Genomic DNA, 15364 nt, shown 5'->3' with positions numbered 1-15364 from the left:
TTTGAACTCAGGGCCTCCCTAAAGTAACGGCTAGCATAACCTAAGCCATGCTTAGATGTCATTCTTTATTAGGGTTATTAACAAACCAAGTTTAGATTGTGGGAAATTATGAACAGGAGGAAGAGGAGGCAGGGTGAACATCATCTGTTTATTTAGAAAAGGCTCCAATTTTCTTTTAAAAGCCACTTACAGCATTCCGTAAACATGGCACACACCTTTATAACGAAATGTTTGATCCCAGGAGTTGAATCTAGCTGTTCTGGAACAACGCTGCTCATTATTTCATCGCGGGTGAAGGATCTCGTACTTTCGTTACTGTTTAAGCTGCAAACGTAGAATTATTTGCTAATGAGAGCTTACTTTGTGAAACTTCAGGGCACAAATTGCAGGGAATTCACCTTCGGTGGTCGAAAAGAAGCTGGTCCCTGGCCTGGTTTGGGACTTTGTGTCGAGACTCTTCCAGCTGTTTTTTGCTGAAGCCAGAGAAGAAAACTGGACGCTGCTGGAGGCTGCTCTGCAGACATTCCTTTCTGCGACCGTGGACGACCCTCTGCTGATGGTGACTGTGGGAGACAATTTCTTTATCATCAGGAGATGAAACTGTTTTTTCTCCTCGTCGAGTTGCCTCAGTCGGCTCCGCTTCTGCTGTTCCAGTTTCCTTAAAGTCTAGGGTTGCGGGAGAGAAAAGAAGAAAAAAAAAGATTTACAGCTTTGGGGGAAGAAAACCAGAGAGCTCTCTGTCCAGGCAAGGATCCTGCCCAAACTCGGCTGAGCTGTTGCCCATTAAGTAATACAACCGGTCTTACCACTGCGAGATCCTTCTGGTCCTTGAGAAACTTATTCTTAACCTGCTGCGGTGCGATCAACAGGTCTGAAAGGAAGAGAGAGTAGAAGGGGTCGTTCTTGTATAAAAACGAAAGTGCGATCCTGGGATCACTACCCACTGCCATCTTGTTGCTGTTTTAAACCCAGGGCCGTTTCTTGTGTTCCCAACCTTGCCTTTTCTGCAGGAACTTAACTGGGGAACACCCCTTGTCTCGCTTCTCTTGGGATCTGCAAACTTGGATGCCGCCCCGTGACAAATTGACTAAAGGAAACTTGATTTGGGATTAATGGGGGAAGCAGGGAGGAGGAGAAGGATGTCCTGGTTTGCTGGCTCAAGCCAGTTGGAGGCATCGCCACCGGCTAAACATTTACTGAGTCTTTGAAAGAGGTCAGATCCAGTGAACCTTAATCTACCAGAATGAAGCTCTGTATTTCCAGCTTCTTTTCCATCATTCCTAACCCACTTCAGGTATATATTATCCAAAGTTTGGCAGGGAGACAAAGTCACATTTTTTTGTGTTTTTTTTATTGCAGATCCCAGAATCCCACCAACGAACATATAGCCAGTGGTGGATTCTGGAGGTGGTAGTCCCCAAAATTTGAAGTGTTCGCACAGCTCATGCGTTGGTTGGCAGTTTGGAATATCTGTGCGTCCCTTGTGTTACTCATTTCGAGGAACGATGCTTGGAGCGAAAAAGGAGCCAATCAAAACAATACTGTTTCCCCTTGTGAATTCCCTGGGGGTAATGGTCTGTCACAGGAAACCTAGGGAACGGATCTGTGTTGCCCTGTTTCAAGGATCGTGGGCTCTTCCTTTGGGACTGTTTTAGCAGAACAAAGAGAAAAGTGAGCTATTTAGAGAATAGAATTGGGGGTGGGGGTGGGGATAGGTTTATTTTTAGGTACATACTGTAGAGACTTTTATGTACTTCCTCATGGCCACCAAGGTGACTAGAAATATTTGTATTGGGCTCAGATCATGTATTCTCATCAGGACATTAGAGACTAAATTTTGTCTGAGATAATAAACTCAACCTCATGGTTGGAACAGGTAACAAACCGCCTTTCGGTAAGAAATGAAGGTGAAATCTCCAGGATATGTTTTCCTGACAACTTGGCCTAGAAAATGATGATTTTGACTGTGCCTGGCGTTTTTGAATAATTATAATAATTTTCCTTGGACTGCAGCTCTGATCAGCCTTCCTAGCGAACTGCCTGTCCCCAGCTAAAAACTTTACAGTGACCCATGCTTTTTAGTGGCATTACTGCGAACCCGAGGTTTGAACCAGAAACGTTTTGCCTCTCCAAACTTTTATTTTTTTAAAAGCACATTTCTGCCGCAAGGGACGATGGGAGTTGTAGGATTTCCCCAATCTCCGTGTGGAATGTACCATTCGCACCGCAGGGAGGGGTGGTGGTGAAGACATTAATCCTAAGAGAAAAGATGTCGCTTTCCCTTATATAACAGAAGCAGCCGCGGAGGCTACACCGACGAAATGCCGCCAAGCCTGAGGGGATTTGGCCTGGAAAGGCCGATAAAGAATTATTTCTGTTCTCTTCTTTCCCCCACCAACACCCCGGGCAGCCGTTTCCATGGGAACCGGAGGAGCCACGCACAAGATGGCGGCGGGCCTCTCCCGGGCTTAGCGATGCCCCTCGGGGGGCTCCTGGGGGCGCTCCTGTGGGGGCTCCTGGGGGCTCGGGCCCAGGATGGGCTGCCCGGTGGGTGGGGCTGGGCGAGGGGGGAGAAAGAAAGAAGGGGGGGAGAGAGTCCCTCCCCCTCTCCCGCCGGTCTGTGGGTCGGGCAGACATCCAACCGGTGCAGCTTTTCGTCTCCCTCCCACCCCCGTGCTCTCCTCCTGACGGGGGAGGGAGAAGCCTGGCCTGCTCGCTTCAGGTTTCATTTGCCCCCCGGGACGACCCTGAAGCCAAGCCCTGTTGAGTTCAGTGGGACTTGTTTGCAGGGAAATGGGTTTAGGATTGCAGCCTGCTTTTGCATATAATTACGTTTAGGGATTGCAACCATCGTTTGCATTGGAGTGTCTTTAGTATTGCAACCTGCTTTTCTGTGTACAGAAACACGACAGCTTTCTATGTATGCAAAAAAAATGTTTTGGGAGAGGTGACAGGAGTGCTGTACTAGGAAGTTAATCTTTGATGAATATTTTTAGGAGCTGTGGTGCTTGTCTAGTAATAAATAACTAGACATACTAGTTCCGTCCACTGCATACTAACGAAGGATTTTTTAAAAAATTGTACTTGTTTTCTGTTGAAGCAAAGACATATAATTTCGTTTCTGTCTCAAGTGGGGAGGAAGGATTATTTTATCTTCAGATAATAACATTTCAGAGTGATAAGAGAGTATGTAAACTTTGCTCTAACTTCATGGGATGAGTGAAATCTGAGGAAACAGCTTTATTCTTAGGGGGTGATCCGAAGTTAAATTTTAAAAGCGCAAAATGCTCTCCGTGTGATCATTGGCATGAATGCCAATATTGGCATCTGATTTCTGTTTGTAGGTTTTCAGCCTTCCTTCGTTTATATGTCCGGAACGGTTGTTACTGCTTCTTTAGTCAGCGCTCCAACAGATGTTTTCTCTATTGCTGTGGCGGACAATGAAACAGGTAAGATTGCTTTGAAACAATTTCCTGACATTGATTGTGAAATTGCTGGACTGTTTTTCTGTCATCATCATAGCAGATCTGGAAGGGGACCCTATGGATCATCGGGTCCAGCCCCTGTCAAGGAGGCCCAGTGAGGAATCAAACTCCCAACCTCTGGCTCCACAGCCAGAGACCTAAGCCACTGAGCTCTGTCAAGATCTCCCATAAGTCATGAAACATGTGAATGTTGACAAATCTCCCTTGCTTCTCTCATCCCTGGCAGTAAAAGCAAGAAAATTATAAACCTAAAGATATATGTAAGTTGATTATAACAGCTGGCAGAACAAAGCCATTGCCTCAGGCTGCAGTTATGTCAATTAGTCAATCAATCAACCAACCAACCAACCAACCAACCAACCAACCAATCAATCAATCAATCAATCAATCAATCAATCAATCAATCAATCAATCAATCAATCAATCAATCAATCAATCAATGCCTTTATTGGCAATATAAGACAATCACATATACAAGATAACAGTTAATTAACTACTAGATCCACAGATTCGTTGGGTCTCGGTCTGCGGCTCTTCACTATCTGGTTCAAAAAGACTGCCGGCCGTGTTCTCCGTTAATAACGGGCTCTCTTGTTGACAGAATAGACCTCAATGTGTCTGTTGTAAATCAGCGACTCCAACTGCACTTCCTAAGCCTGTTGACTGTTGTGTTCTCTTGGATGTCCAAAGAGTGTGCGCCACAGTGTCGTCTCCTGTATGCTCTGAACTGGTCAGCTGCCTTATAGAACGGCTGTAGTTTAGCGATAGAACGTCTGCTTTGTATACCGAAGGTGCTGGGTCCAGTCTCAGCTAAAGAAAATAAATACAAGAAAGCCAGCATTTCCAAGTCAGGGTTGACAATGCCAGAGTTTGTGGATCAATGGTTTCACCCAATGCTAAGGTAGCTTCCTTCGTTTCTTGGGTGGCGTGGAGATATTCCTTCCTTCCTAAGACTGAAGTAAGAGTTCACGAATCAGTTCCTGTATTTGGAAAGGGCTGTGTGCTGCTCTGCCTAGGTTTGTGTTGACCTTAGCTCCATTTTTGCTCTGTTCTAGGCACGTTGCCCCTTGCGGATTGCAGTGGAAGGAACAGAACGGGTGACTGGAGTTTGAATGTCACGCATCAAGGGGTTAGTAAAAACTTTACTCTGTACTTTCCATTGCTAGTTGAATATCTTAACAACCCACTTTTTCAATGCCTCCTGTGACTCCGATCCCATACATTTCTAAATTTGCCATTCAGTTGTGGCTGACTCTTTCTAGAGGCTCCTATAAATCCCTGCCCCCCCCCCAATGTAAGAGGAATGTAATGTATTGAGAATTAATCCCAGGTAGATTACCAAATAAGCCTTTCTTTGTTTGCTGGAGAACAAACAGACCTTTCACATGTTATTACTATATTTTGCTGATCCAAAATATTCAGTGTTTTCCCATTGAAGGCTACAATAATAAATACAATGAATTTGGGAGTCAAATCCCAATAAAAATATTGTTCTTCTATCCCTTCTTTTTTATCGACAGAGTGAGATTGAAAGTAACATTGCAAAGTGCAGTGTTACATATAAAAATTTCCTTTTTACATTATATTTTCAGCCCAATGGAACAATTGGAAATAGCATTTCTTTTCTTGTGTTACTTCATTATTTAAACTCTGGAGGCCCTGAGGCCTTCTTTAAATACCAGGTATTAAAAAAGAGCATATTAACAGTGAGTAACAACTGCTGTTATATTTTTTGGGCACGTGAGATCCTTCATGTGTTTTTGTTTGAATCAAACTCTGGCTGGGTGGTTTTTTCCCATCAAGGGTTATTTCAATCTGTGAAATGCTTTGTGAGCGTCACAACTACCGGTCCAGCTTTTGTGTTTCAGAATGTTTCCCAGGTGACCGTGCGCTTGATGAGGAATTTGTGGTTGTGTACCTCGAACCTGACCGACTGCTGCGCGGAGGCCCTTTGCTTGGTCGAAGCTTTGCAGGTCTCGGCTTGTCGAGACTCGGAGGTGGTGGCCCGCCTGTTGATCCAGGCTGAAATATATGCCAATACATCTTCGGGAAATGTGACAGGACGAGTAGAAGGTACTTAGGCCCTTCTCGCTTAGGGTTGTATATTTTTTAGCTAGATCGCATGGCTAACCATAGGAATGTGCATGCCTATAGGGTAGCCTTTTGATTTGGATTCATTCATTTAAAAATTTGTGTGTGGAGGAGAAGCAACGTTGTCTGTGAAGGGATAAAGAAATTCCCCAGTGTGTTTGCACAATTTCTGGCACGCATGTAAATGTTTTAAGCATATGTTCAGCAAAACTGGCCAGTTTTCTCCAGTTGTTCCACATCTGCATGTAAGGAGGCCCTGTGTTGTTGAAGACCTGTTAGAGGCGTGGTGTGCCCTGCATACAAAGACCCATCATTCCCCTCCGCTCGTACTGGTCTCGGTGGTGGCCAAGCCCTCTGGTGTCCAGGCTTGGAAGGCAGAATCAAAACCATGGTATCCCCCTCCCCCCCCCCCCAAGTGAGCATGTGCTGCTTCTCCTTATGGCAACAATTCCCTTCCATGGTAGAGAGGGGGAAAATTCACTTCAAGGCTCCTGTCTTCAAGACTGGAGCGAACCCTGTTCCTGGTGACTTCCTGCAGTTCTGAGCTACCATCTGTTTTTGTAATTGCTTTCTAGATTATCCCCCCCCCTTGGTGATACTAAGAGGTCTTGGGTAAGAGCTCATTTGGATCAGACATGGAGATTGTTCCAAGATTAAGGAACTGATGACTTAAAACTGTGCAAGGGGAGGAGTGGGAACCAAGCGCATGTTTCAGTCCTCAAAGACTTAAATGTTTTTTTGAGGATGAGTTTAGATTAAAACAGTTACGGAAGAGGAGGAACCTGGCATAACTTACAAGGGCAGATGAGCTGATCCTGCTGGAGGTTCTGCTGATGAATCACAATGGTGGGAGGGAGACGTCTTCGGTCCCCTTCCTGGCTTCAGTCCTGGCTTCATTCTTCCTTTCTTTTTTAAAGATAATGCAACGGTCATTCCCAATCAAGTATTTCAGCCACTGGGGTCTTGTCCCTGCAATCTCACTGCTGGAGCTTGTGATTTCCGTTGCTGCTGCGATTCGGTATGGCTTCTGTGCTTTGTGATTCGAAAGCTTACCGGGAAACCTACAAAAATGACTGTAAACTGATTGGGGAGAAAAGGGCATTGCTTTTCTACATTTAATGCTATGGTATAATAAACCTGTGACACCTGTTTCCATGCAGTCTTCCATTAGTGGAATAATTTAATAAGAAGGAAAATACCCAATGAACATGATTAGTAAAAAAGGGTGGATTCTTATGCAACAAGCGCCCTCTTGAAAGTTAATTCAGAAAATGGCTTTATAATGGCTCATAATTTTTTGAATTTGCTGTGGTTTATTTTGACAGGCAGACAGCTTTCCCACAGCCTTCTGCCTGATTCTCTTAAGGGGACTTGCAGGGATTCAGCATGTATAAAAAGCCTGCGCTGGGTCACTGCCACGGCCATAATAGGTTCTGACTCTGATTTTGCTCACTCTTGCTGAACTGGCCCAGCCCTGTTGGTTAATTCCTTGGTATCTTTTCCCTCTCTTAAGGACTGCACCTCAGAGGTGAAGTTACTCTTCAGTGGATCGTGTTATACAGGAATCTATGGTGGGGATGTCAGTCCACCTTTTGACCAGCTGTGCTCTATCCGGAAAGGAAACCGGGCCCCTGACTGGTTTCCCTTCTTATGCGTACAGTCATCCCTTAACAACACACCGTTCCTTGGCTATTTCTATCATGGAGCAATGTAAGTATACAGACATTCATTCTGGTGTATCATTAAACAACTATATAGTTCATTAATTCCATGATTTCTGAAACGAACATGCTTTGCTTTTGTTTCCTTTCGTATGTGGTCTGTTAAATAGTTCCTTGCAGAATAAGTCTGTAGCACAGTGTATGATGACAGTAGGTGGGCTGGATAGCTTAGTGGTTTAGGAATCGGGTTGGGAGTTCAGTTCCCCGTTGTGGATCTCAGAGGAGCCAGCCTGGGTGACCTTGGGCAAGCTGCACAGTCCCAGAAGGACCCCCCCCCCCGGAAGAACGGAACGGAAGGGAATATTCTCTGAATATTCTCTACCTGGAAGACCCTGGAAAGGGTCAACCTAAGTCAGGATCAATCTGACAGCATACAATTATTATAAATTGTTGCAACAATAATACAGATTTGTTTTTCGGAATGTATTCGCAGTTCCCCTTCGCCCCAAATCTCTTCGTCGTTCACGATTCCATTTCAAATGGTCCCAGGAAAACTTACTAGTGGTTACAAGCAAGGAGATCCGATTCTGACAGTGCAGAACGAGTATTTTACGGTTCCTCAGGTAAGGACCATCTTAAGTTTTGTGAACAAACCCTCTCTTGGCCTCTCTTTTTGTTTGAATTTAGAATGGGAAGGAGGAGGAACATAAAACACAGTTTGACATTCTCCTCTTGTGTGTGTTGCAGCCATTCATAGCCGGGCAATGTGCGAGAAAGGCCCCCGTTGCTTTCCTTCAGAATTTTGAAGCTGAATGTCTTCTTACTCCTTGCACTGAAGCTGGTACCACACTGACAAACGTAGCAGTAAACAGCGGGACTGGAGGTATGTTGATTTTTCACTAAATGGCTGACCTTGAGCCGGTCATTCCGTCAGACTGCTCTGCCTTTCAGAGGTGTTGTGAGTAGAAAGTGGAGAGGAGAAAATAAGGGCAAACAGCAAGATAACAAAGAAGTCATTATTATATAGGCTTTCCCGAACTCAGTTCTGCTTAGCTTTAGTGAGGCTGTTGCGTTCTCTGCTTTCATGCCCCGCTCTGCCATCCGGTGGCTCTCTTAGCATTACTGTCATGAGCTACTGAAAATAAGAGGGGATTAAAATTATTGCCTCTCCCACCCCTGATGAGCTGCTTTGTCCAGGGGTCTCACCCAACAGATTCATTATAATTTCTGTTTGTGTGTTTTTTGAACCCAAGTCATGATGATGCAGGATCTTCTTTCCATGGAAGATGTGTATCCACTTGATTTTTGGGGCTCTGCCTCATTTGGCAGCCTTTGAATGGGTGAGAGGGGCCAAGAATTCTGCTTCCCATGGCAGGCATCTGATCTGTTTCGGACCACCTCTGTCTGCAGGAGCCAGTTCTGCACATGGGGTCCTGCTGGAGGCAGACCCATGCTGCCTTGACCCTCCCCTTTCCTTTACTGCTTGGTTTCAGATGGGATACTTATGTTGTATTTCCTTTTCTTGCCAGATGAAGTCAGACTGCAGGTGATTCAGGAGAAGAACACCACTCATACAGACAGCTGCGTGGGAAGAGGTGCGTATCAGTTGATTACAACGTTGTGTATTAAAAGACATTTTTGTCGTACTGTAAGAGCATTCTTTATGTCCCTGCAAAACTATTCTTTGTGTTCAGAATGCAGAAATGTGACACTTGCAGAAGATTACATCATCGTATGGGAAGGCAAGAGAATTGTTGAAATGAAAGTTAACGTACTTCGTGGGGATGTATGTCCAGAAGGTACCGTTACACTCTCCCCCCCCCACCCCCATTGAGTCAGGGATTCCTGTCTGAATTATGTTGTTTCTGTGCCATAATCCTACTGAAGCATTGCCACACTGTGATTTTAAATGGATGTGGTTCTTAACCTTTGTTACTCAGGTGTTTTTGAACTGCAACTCCCAGAAACCCCAGCCAGCAGAGCTGATGGTGAAGGCTTCTGGGAGTTGCAGTCCAAAAACATTTGAGTAACAAAGGTTAAGAACCAGTGGGTTAGATAATGGTATTTATGATAGTGGTGGGTTTATCGTTTTTAAGCATGAGGCTCAGCTTGTAACTTTTTTCCTTTTCAGAGGTACTAACACAGAAATTCTCGGTCAACTTTGTGAGTGTAAATGCTACCAGCACAGAAGAAATGTCTGGAAATCCAGGTGAAATGATTCATTGGTTTAGAAGAGACATGTTCTCGTGTGGATGATCAGGAGTCAGTGATGTTCACATTTCCTTTTGGCTCTGTGGTCTTACCAGCATCAGTAGCCTCTCATTTCGGGGTATCATGTGAGATTTGCTTCTTAATGAGTCAGTTGTTTTCTTTGCTGTAGCTAGAGTCCCAAACCCCAGTGTGTGTTTACATGTGATTGTTGCATGCATGTAGTTTTGGCTGGCTTTGGCAACAAAACCAAAAGCTGTCTTGCTCCATTCCTCCTAGCCAATCCTTGGTGGAGATGAGCATTCCTTCTGGCTAATCGCCAAGGAAGTTCCCTTGCCAGTCTTGATTTCCTGCAGAATAACATTGTCGGGAATGGGCTAAGAAGGGCAGGGACGGAACGGCCACCAAAGAAGACCCATTTCTCCCGTTGTAGCAAGAGGCTGGTAGATTTTCTTATGTTGCCAAGACACTGCAGCAGTTGACTTTACAAGTTATCATCCCAAACCGCACCAACTAAACCTCATACATATTTCTCTTTATCTACATAGGTTACCAAGTTGGAAGGCCAGTCAGAGCAGCAAATTTCAACTCTTCAGACACTGTTACCACCTTAAATCTTTGGAAGCCAGGTATTAAGTTTTGATAAGGAATATGATATAATAACTGAAATGGCATCATAAATGCAAGAATATCAGACTTAGATGTGGGGATATATATAATTCGTGTTGAGTCACTTTTCAAAATGTCTAAATATAATGTCAGTGAAGTATTAACTTCAGCCATCTGATCTTTGACAGCAGTAATTCAGCAGAATTCCTACATAAAGCTTTAGGTGGCTTTTCTTCAGCTCCTAACTGGTCTAACTGGTCTCTTTTGAACACCTTCAGAAAAAAATACTGTTAAAAATCTGGTGGATAAAGCATTTCATGACACTGAGACACTGGCGAAAATCTTATATAGCTGGTGTAACAAAGATGTCATAGTTTTGGGTGGCAAATTGCTGCAAATTTCAGTTGCTGCACACCGAGTGGTGTGGTTCAGTACGCAACAGACAACGTCAACACAAACTTCCTAATTTTCAGTGTTACCTTAGCTTTCACACCATACTGTAGTGTTTCTTTCAAGCGCGATATTGCATGACGTTGTTGCAAGCAAGAAAGTGAAAAACAAGGATTTCTCAAGCAGATATCTTCATTACATAGGTGGCCTCGGCTTGTGTACATCAGCGAGTCTCACGCCAGTTTTGTTTGGACTAAATTCAGCCTCTGGATGCATTATGGAAGTTGACCTTGCAGAGAACTGCAGCCGGTTGAGGTGAGGGGGTTTGGTTATTAAAGTGTGTACCCTATCCAAAGGGGTCCTAGAGCTTCAAAACTAGCACTTTTAAGGCCTTTACATTGTTGAAATAAAGAACAATGATTCTGGTGTTGAAATACCGCATTCGTTTCTGAGGCTGTAAGAATATTTTTCTTGATGCCATAATTTCACTATGATGAATATGTAATGCGCTGACTGCCCCAAACTGTAATGCAAAATGTTAAATAACACACACACCACTTGGTTTGCAGGGAAAAGGTTATGGAAAGATTTAACTCTCTGGTGCAAGCCAGCTACGTTGGAAAGAGAGGGAATTCCAATACGAATGTCTCAGATGACTGGGTGGAAATAATCCGTGAGTTGCAACATTCACTTGAATGAAGTTAGGGTTTTCTTTTAATTTTTTAAAAAATGCATTAGCAACGTTTGTTATAAAATATAATGTACTATGCAGGGAAAACAACACTTTTTTGGAGATAATTAATAACGTTGGGACTGCTAGAAAACACGGTATGTTTCTGCTTTCCATAGTAAGACATCTCCAGAGCTGAATTTTGATATTTTAAACAACTGGAATTGTGAGGCTACAACAATGTGTTTGTGGTTGAACGTAACTTTCTCCCCCCATCTAAAAACTGGCTCCAGAGGGTTTCACAGGGTTTCTTTCGGGGCATGGATGGGTGACTACAGTGGGAATCGAACTGTCCTCCAGTTCCACTGGATTCTGCCATTCTCTGAGTGGACATTCGCCCCCTCGGCCTCCCCGTTTTATGGAAAGCATGCTCACGAGTAAAATCCCATGCTTGCTTACTCAGCAGAATGAGAATGTTTTAAGTTCGGGATGTTTCAGAGTGGGTAAGTCTCCATCCAAACAAGCCGGGGTTGCGTTTGTTTCCTTTTTAAGCCGGAATCATCCATTTTAAACGTGTAACCTTGAAAGAGAAGGCAACTGATTGCTCAGCAACGGATTTGTGAGTCTCTCAAAACAGTCCTCTTTGTTTTCAGCAGGTTCGGATACACTTAGTGATGATACAAACGCCAGTCTTGGGGATTTAAAGGGGATCTGTCCTGATATTCCTGCCCACCTGAATATTCAGATGATGACGGCTGATGTGGGTGCCATAGAAGGGGTGGCCCAGCAGGAGATACTCGGCGTGCAGATCAGGTGACTTAAAGTTCAAGTTTTGTTTGGCAGGCCTGCATCTTTGTTTATCCCCCCATGTTCTGTCCCGTTTTAATGGTTCCTAAATCTCAGGCCTAGTTTCGCCGTATAAGGGGATTCGACAGCATTCCTTTCCGTCTGTGCCTCTCCTTTGTCTCTGCCTGAAAAGTCAGTCCTGTTTGTTTGCAAACTTCTGCATCTGGTGTAAATCCCTGGGTAGTTTTCTGGCCACTCATTCACTCAACTTTTTTTCTGGACTGATCAGTTGTCCACTGGGAACAATTGATCACTCTATGTAAGAACACTAAAAATGGCAACGATAGTATTAACCATTCATAGCTTGCTCACTGACTTCACTGTTGGAATTTGATGTTTCCCGTTCGTAATATTTTTTTTCTCCCCACATTCAGTTTTTCAGCAATAACTTGGCAAGTTCAGTGTCCGCTTGTCTGTGAGGAGAAGACCGGCTTTCTTTCTATCTCTTCCGATGTGCAGTTTATTAAAATACTAGCTCAACCTCCACTTCCATTGACAAGGTAATTCTCTTGGATACAACTGTAACGGTGTTAGACATCTCAGTGGTAGCTCCAGTTAAACACTGAATTTGATTTATAATAACCATCTTAGAACTCCAGAGCTGGAAGGGACCTGATGGATCATTGAGTCCAGGCTTTATCAAGGAGGCCTAGCGGGGAATCAAACACCCAACGCCTGGCTCCGCAGTCAGAAGCCTTTAAACCCCTGAGCTGTCCAGCTGTTCAGTTTAAATACCCTTAGGGCCATGTGTTCCGTTTTACAAGTATTTTCTACTCTCAGAAGACTGGAATATAAAGGCAAAAGTGGTGGCAGCAAACTCAGCTAGAAGAGGAACCAGACACCCCAGATTCAAATCTAGGCATCTCCAGTAGAGAGAAGTCAATAATTTTATTTATTTATTGTATTTATATGCCGCCCATCTAGACATGGTCTACTCTGGGCGGCTCACAACATACAAATAGAAAACAATTTAAAATATACACAGTTTACATAGATAAAAACAAATATATATATATATATAATCAAAGAACTTAGAATTTTAACAATCAATTTAATAAGAATAGCCACTTCTGGCCTAGATGGACAGATGGTGCGTTCTTCTTATATTGCACCTTTCTTGATCCTGGTGTTTGCCGAGGGATCCTTCCTCTTAGATGCACAACTGAGATGTCGTGTTTTTTTTTTCTTTGACCTGTGTTGCAGATTTCAGATGAACTACACAGAATATGACTGCAGGAGAAATGAAGTTTGTTGGCCAGAACTTTTTTATCCGTTGACACACGACTATACTGGTAAAAAGCCACTGTTGTTTATTGGGCCATGTGTTTGGATGGGTCGGTGTTACAGCTACAGAAGTAGACCGTGTGGCTTTCCAGATGGTGTTGAACGGTAGCTCCTATAATCCCTCACCATTCATTCACTGCCTCAGGCCAATGGGATTTGTCATCTGGAGGGGCTGAGATCATCCACTCAGCTAACAGATGAAGGCTAAAGAACTTAAACGTTTTGGCCTAGATAGGGAGGTGTACTCATAAGAGGAGCCACCTCTCCTCGTGTTAATTTAGGCAACAGTTGGGACCTCACGAACAGGTTCTGTTTCTGGGTAGAAGGAGGAGGACCTTGAGTACAGTGGTCCTAGTTTTGAAAGAAAATAGCTTTAAATGCAGGAAGGAGAGTGCCCGTTTCTGGATGTTTTCCTTAAGAGCAGCCAGGCGTTTTTAATTTTAGTAGTTATTGATTTGGTATGTAGTTTCTGGCTGGTTCTCATGTCATTATTATTTGTTGGTTTGAGGTCTGTGATCACTTATATTTTAAAATACTGTACGTATATGTTGCTATTGGAAAAAACTAGTAATACTTTAATGTAATCAGCCTACCTATTAACAAAGTGGAAAGGGTGCCATGAATAGGGTACCTGCCTTCTTTCTGCACTGTAGGCAGTGATCTGCGTTTAAGTTTTAAATCACTGTTAGATGACCAGGTACGTAGTGCCCCTGACATCAGTGAATCTCTGTTCCAATATCTCTTTTCAGGAGAGCCGTATTCCCACTCTCTTGCCAAAGGTCTGGTGCTGGTCTTCCTCATCCTACTGGGAGTGGTGCTGAGCGATCCTTGGAGGAGAATCTATGAAGCATGGACTAAATCATGAATGGTCCAAGATAACCATTTTCATAATGCTTTTCTATATTTTAATAGATGGTACTTTTTTTAAAAATAGTTTCCTTGGAACCAAACACGTTTGGATTCTTAATGTGTATTTTTCTCAGGGCAAAAATTAAATGTGTCTTGTATTTACAAAACTACAGCTGGCTTGTGTTTTTGTGAAAAGGAAAATTAATATGATGTGAGGTTTTTGTTGGTAAGCTGAATCTGCTTCAGGACTAGCTTTTTGCTCCAGAAACACACCTCAGTCTTTGAAGGGAACTCGGCTACATTAATTTGAGCCAAAAGTGGCATGTCTCGCCCCTCGCTCCTTTTGACTGTGCCTCTGCCTGGGAGAATGAGTGAAGACTCTCCATGGGTTTTGTGGAGCACGTGTGGGGCAGGGCCGTGTGTTCCCCCCCCCTTTTTCCCACAGGGCTGGACTCCATTAGAAGGGGTGCTGGAAGAATTCTAAAGACAAATCTAATTGAAAGAGAGAGAACAAGAGGGAGGTTAGACACCTCGGATGTTGCCCACCTCAGTTAGCACCAGACACTACAACCGTTCCAGTCTTCCTCCTTAGGGGAGAGGCACTGCAGTTTTTTCTAAAATTATAAATAGATATAAATGACACAGATGAATATGGGCAGACAATTTTATTTATTTATTTATTTGATTTGTATCCCGCCCATCTGGTCTATGCGACCACTCTGAGCGGCAAAGTACTTTATGCAAAGTATGGTAGCATCTTTATTTTTTCTCCCCCTTTGATATGAAAGTGGCCTTGAAACTCACATTAAAATAAATATGACAGTCTTTAAAGGGCCACCACGTTATTTTTATTTCTATTTTAGTTTCACCTATAAAGCTTATTTTGAGCCTACAAGGGAGCTGCCCTCAGAACTCCTTAATTACTGAAGCTAAATTAAAGATTTTGCCTTCCCCCCCCACGTGCTCTAATCTTTTAAATTCCATTGGAAAGACGGAGCCGGAAATCCCGCCCCCGGCCGAGCCCTCAAACAAAGCCCTTCCTCGCACTTCCGGCCCCGAACTCGGTCCCTGCTGTAGCCTAGAGACAAGCGAACGCTTACCATAGAGTCGTGCAAGGGCAGAGCGGCGCCGGCGGACCCATGGCCTTTCCCTAAGCAGGGGCGGAAGCAGAGCCGAGGGGACTCGCTCCCGCCCTTCCGTCAACTCGAAGGCTCCCGAGGAGAAACCGGAAGCGGCTGGACCTTGGGGAGGCGGAGAGGCGGGGGGGGGTC

General features: G+C 44.0%; 1 protein-coding gene and 1 long non-coding RNA gene across 4 annotated transcripts; one reads left to right on the top strand and one right to left on the bottom strand.

Moving 5' to 3' along the window:
* Nucleotides 1-442: 442 nt before the first annotated feature.
* Nucleotides 443-942, bottom strand: LOC140702619 (uncharacterized). The gene is made up of 2 exons (XR_012081825.2): nucleotides 807-942; nucleotides 443-666 (listed from the first exon to the last, which is right to left on the bottom strand). It is a non-coding gene; the product is annotated as an uncharacterized LOC140702619 (long non-coding RNA).
* A 98-nt stretch (nucleotides 943-1040) lies between these two features.
* TCTN2 (tectonic family member 2) lies at nucleotides 1041-14263 on the top strand. 3 transcript variants are annotated; one of them, XM_078381741.1, is made up of 18 exons: nucleotides 1041-1294; nucleotides 3345-3449; nucleotides 4541-4614; nucleotides 5354-5558; nucleotides 6494-6594; nucleotides 7090-7286; nucleotides 7731-7860; nucleotides 7985-8120; nucleotides 8767-8832; nucleotides 8932-9036; nucleotides 9369-9446; nucleotides 9994-10074; nucleotides 10648-10759; nucleotides 11014-11117; nucleotides 11768-11927; nucleotides 12335-12460; nucleotides 13164-13252; nucleotides 13994-14263. In XM_078381741.1, exons 2-18 carry the CDS (start codon nucleotides 3368-3370, stop codon nucleotides 14107-14109), a joined length of 1962 nt encoding a protein of 653 aa, XP_078237867.1. In that variant the 5' UTR covers nucleotides 1041-1294; nucleotides 3345-3367; the 3' UTR covers nucleotides 14110-14263. The 3 variants fall into 3 exon arrangements, with proteins under 3 accessions (XP_078237867.1, XP_072839169.2, XP_072839168.2); XM_072983068.2 differs by lacking the exon at nucleotides 1041-1294 and adding an exon at nucleotides 1450-2547 and having other exon boundaries at nucleotides 11771-11927; XM_072983067.2 differs by lacking the exon at nucleotides 1041-1294 and adding an exon at nucleotides 1450-2547.
* Nucleotides 14264-15364: the final 1101 nt, after the last annotated feature.

Source organism: Pogona vitticeps, chromosome 14, assembly GCF_051106095.1.
Source record: "Pogona vitticeps strain Pit_001003342236 chromosome 14, PviZW2.1, whole genome shotgun sequence".
Lineage (NCBI taxonomy): Eukaryota > Metazoa > Chordata > Lepidosauria > Squamata > Agamidae > Pogona > Pogona vitticeps.
The sequence above is the reverse complement of the archived record's forward strand: the minus strand, read 5'-3'. Positions and strand labels throughout refer to the sequence as shown.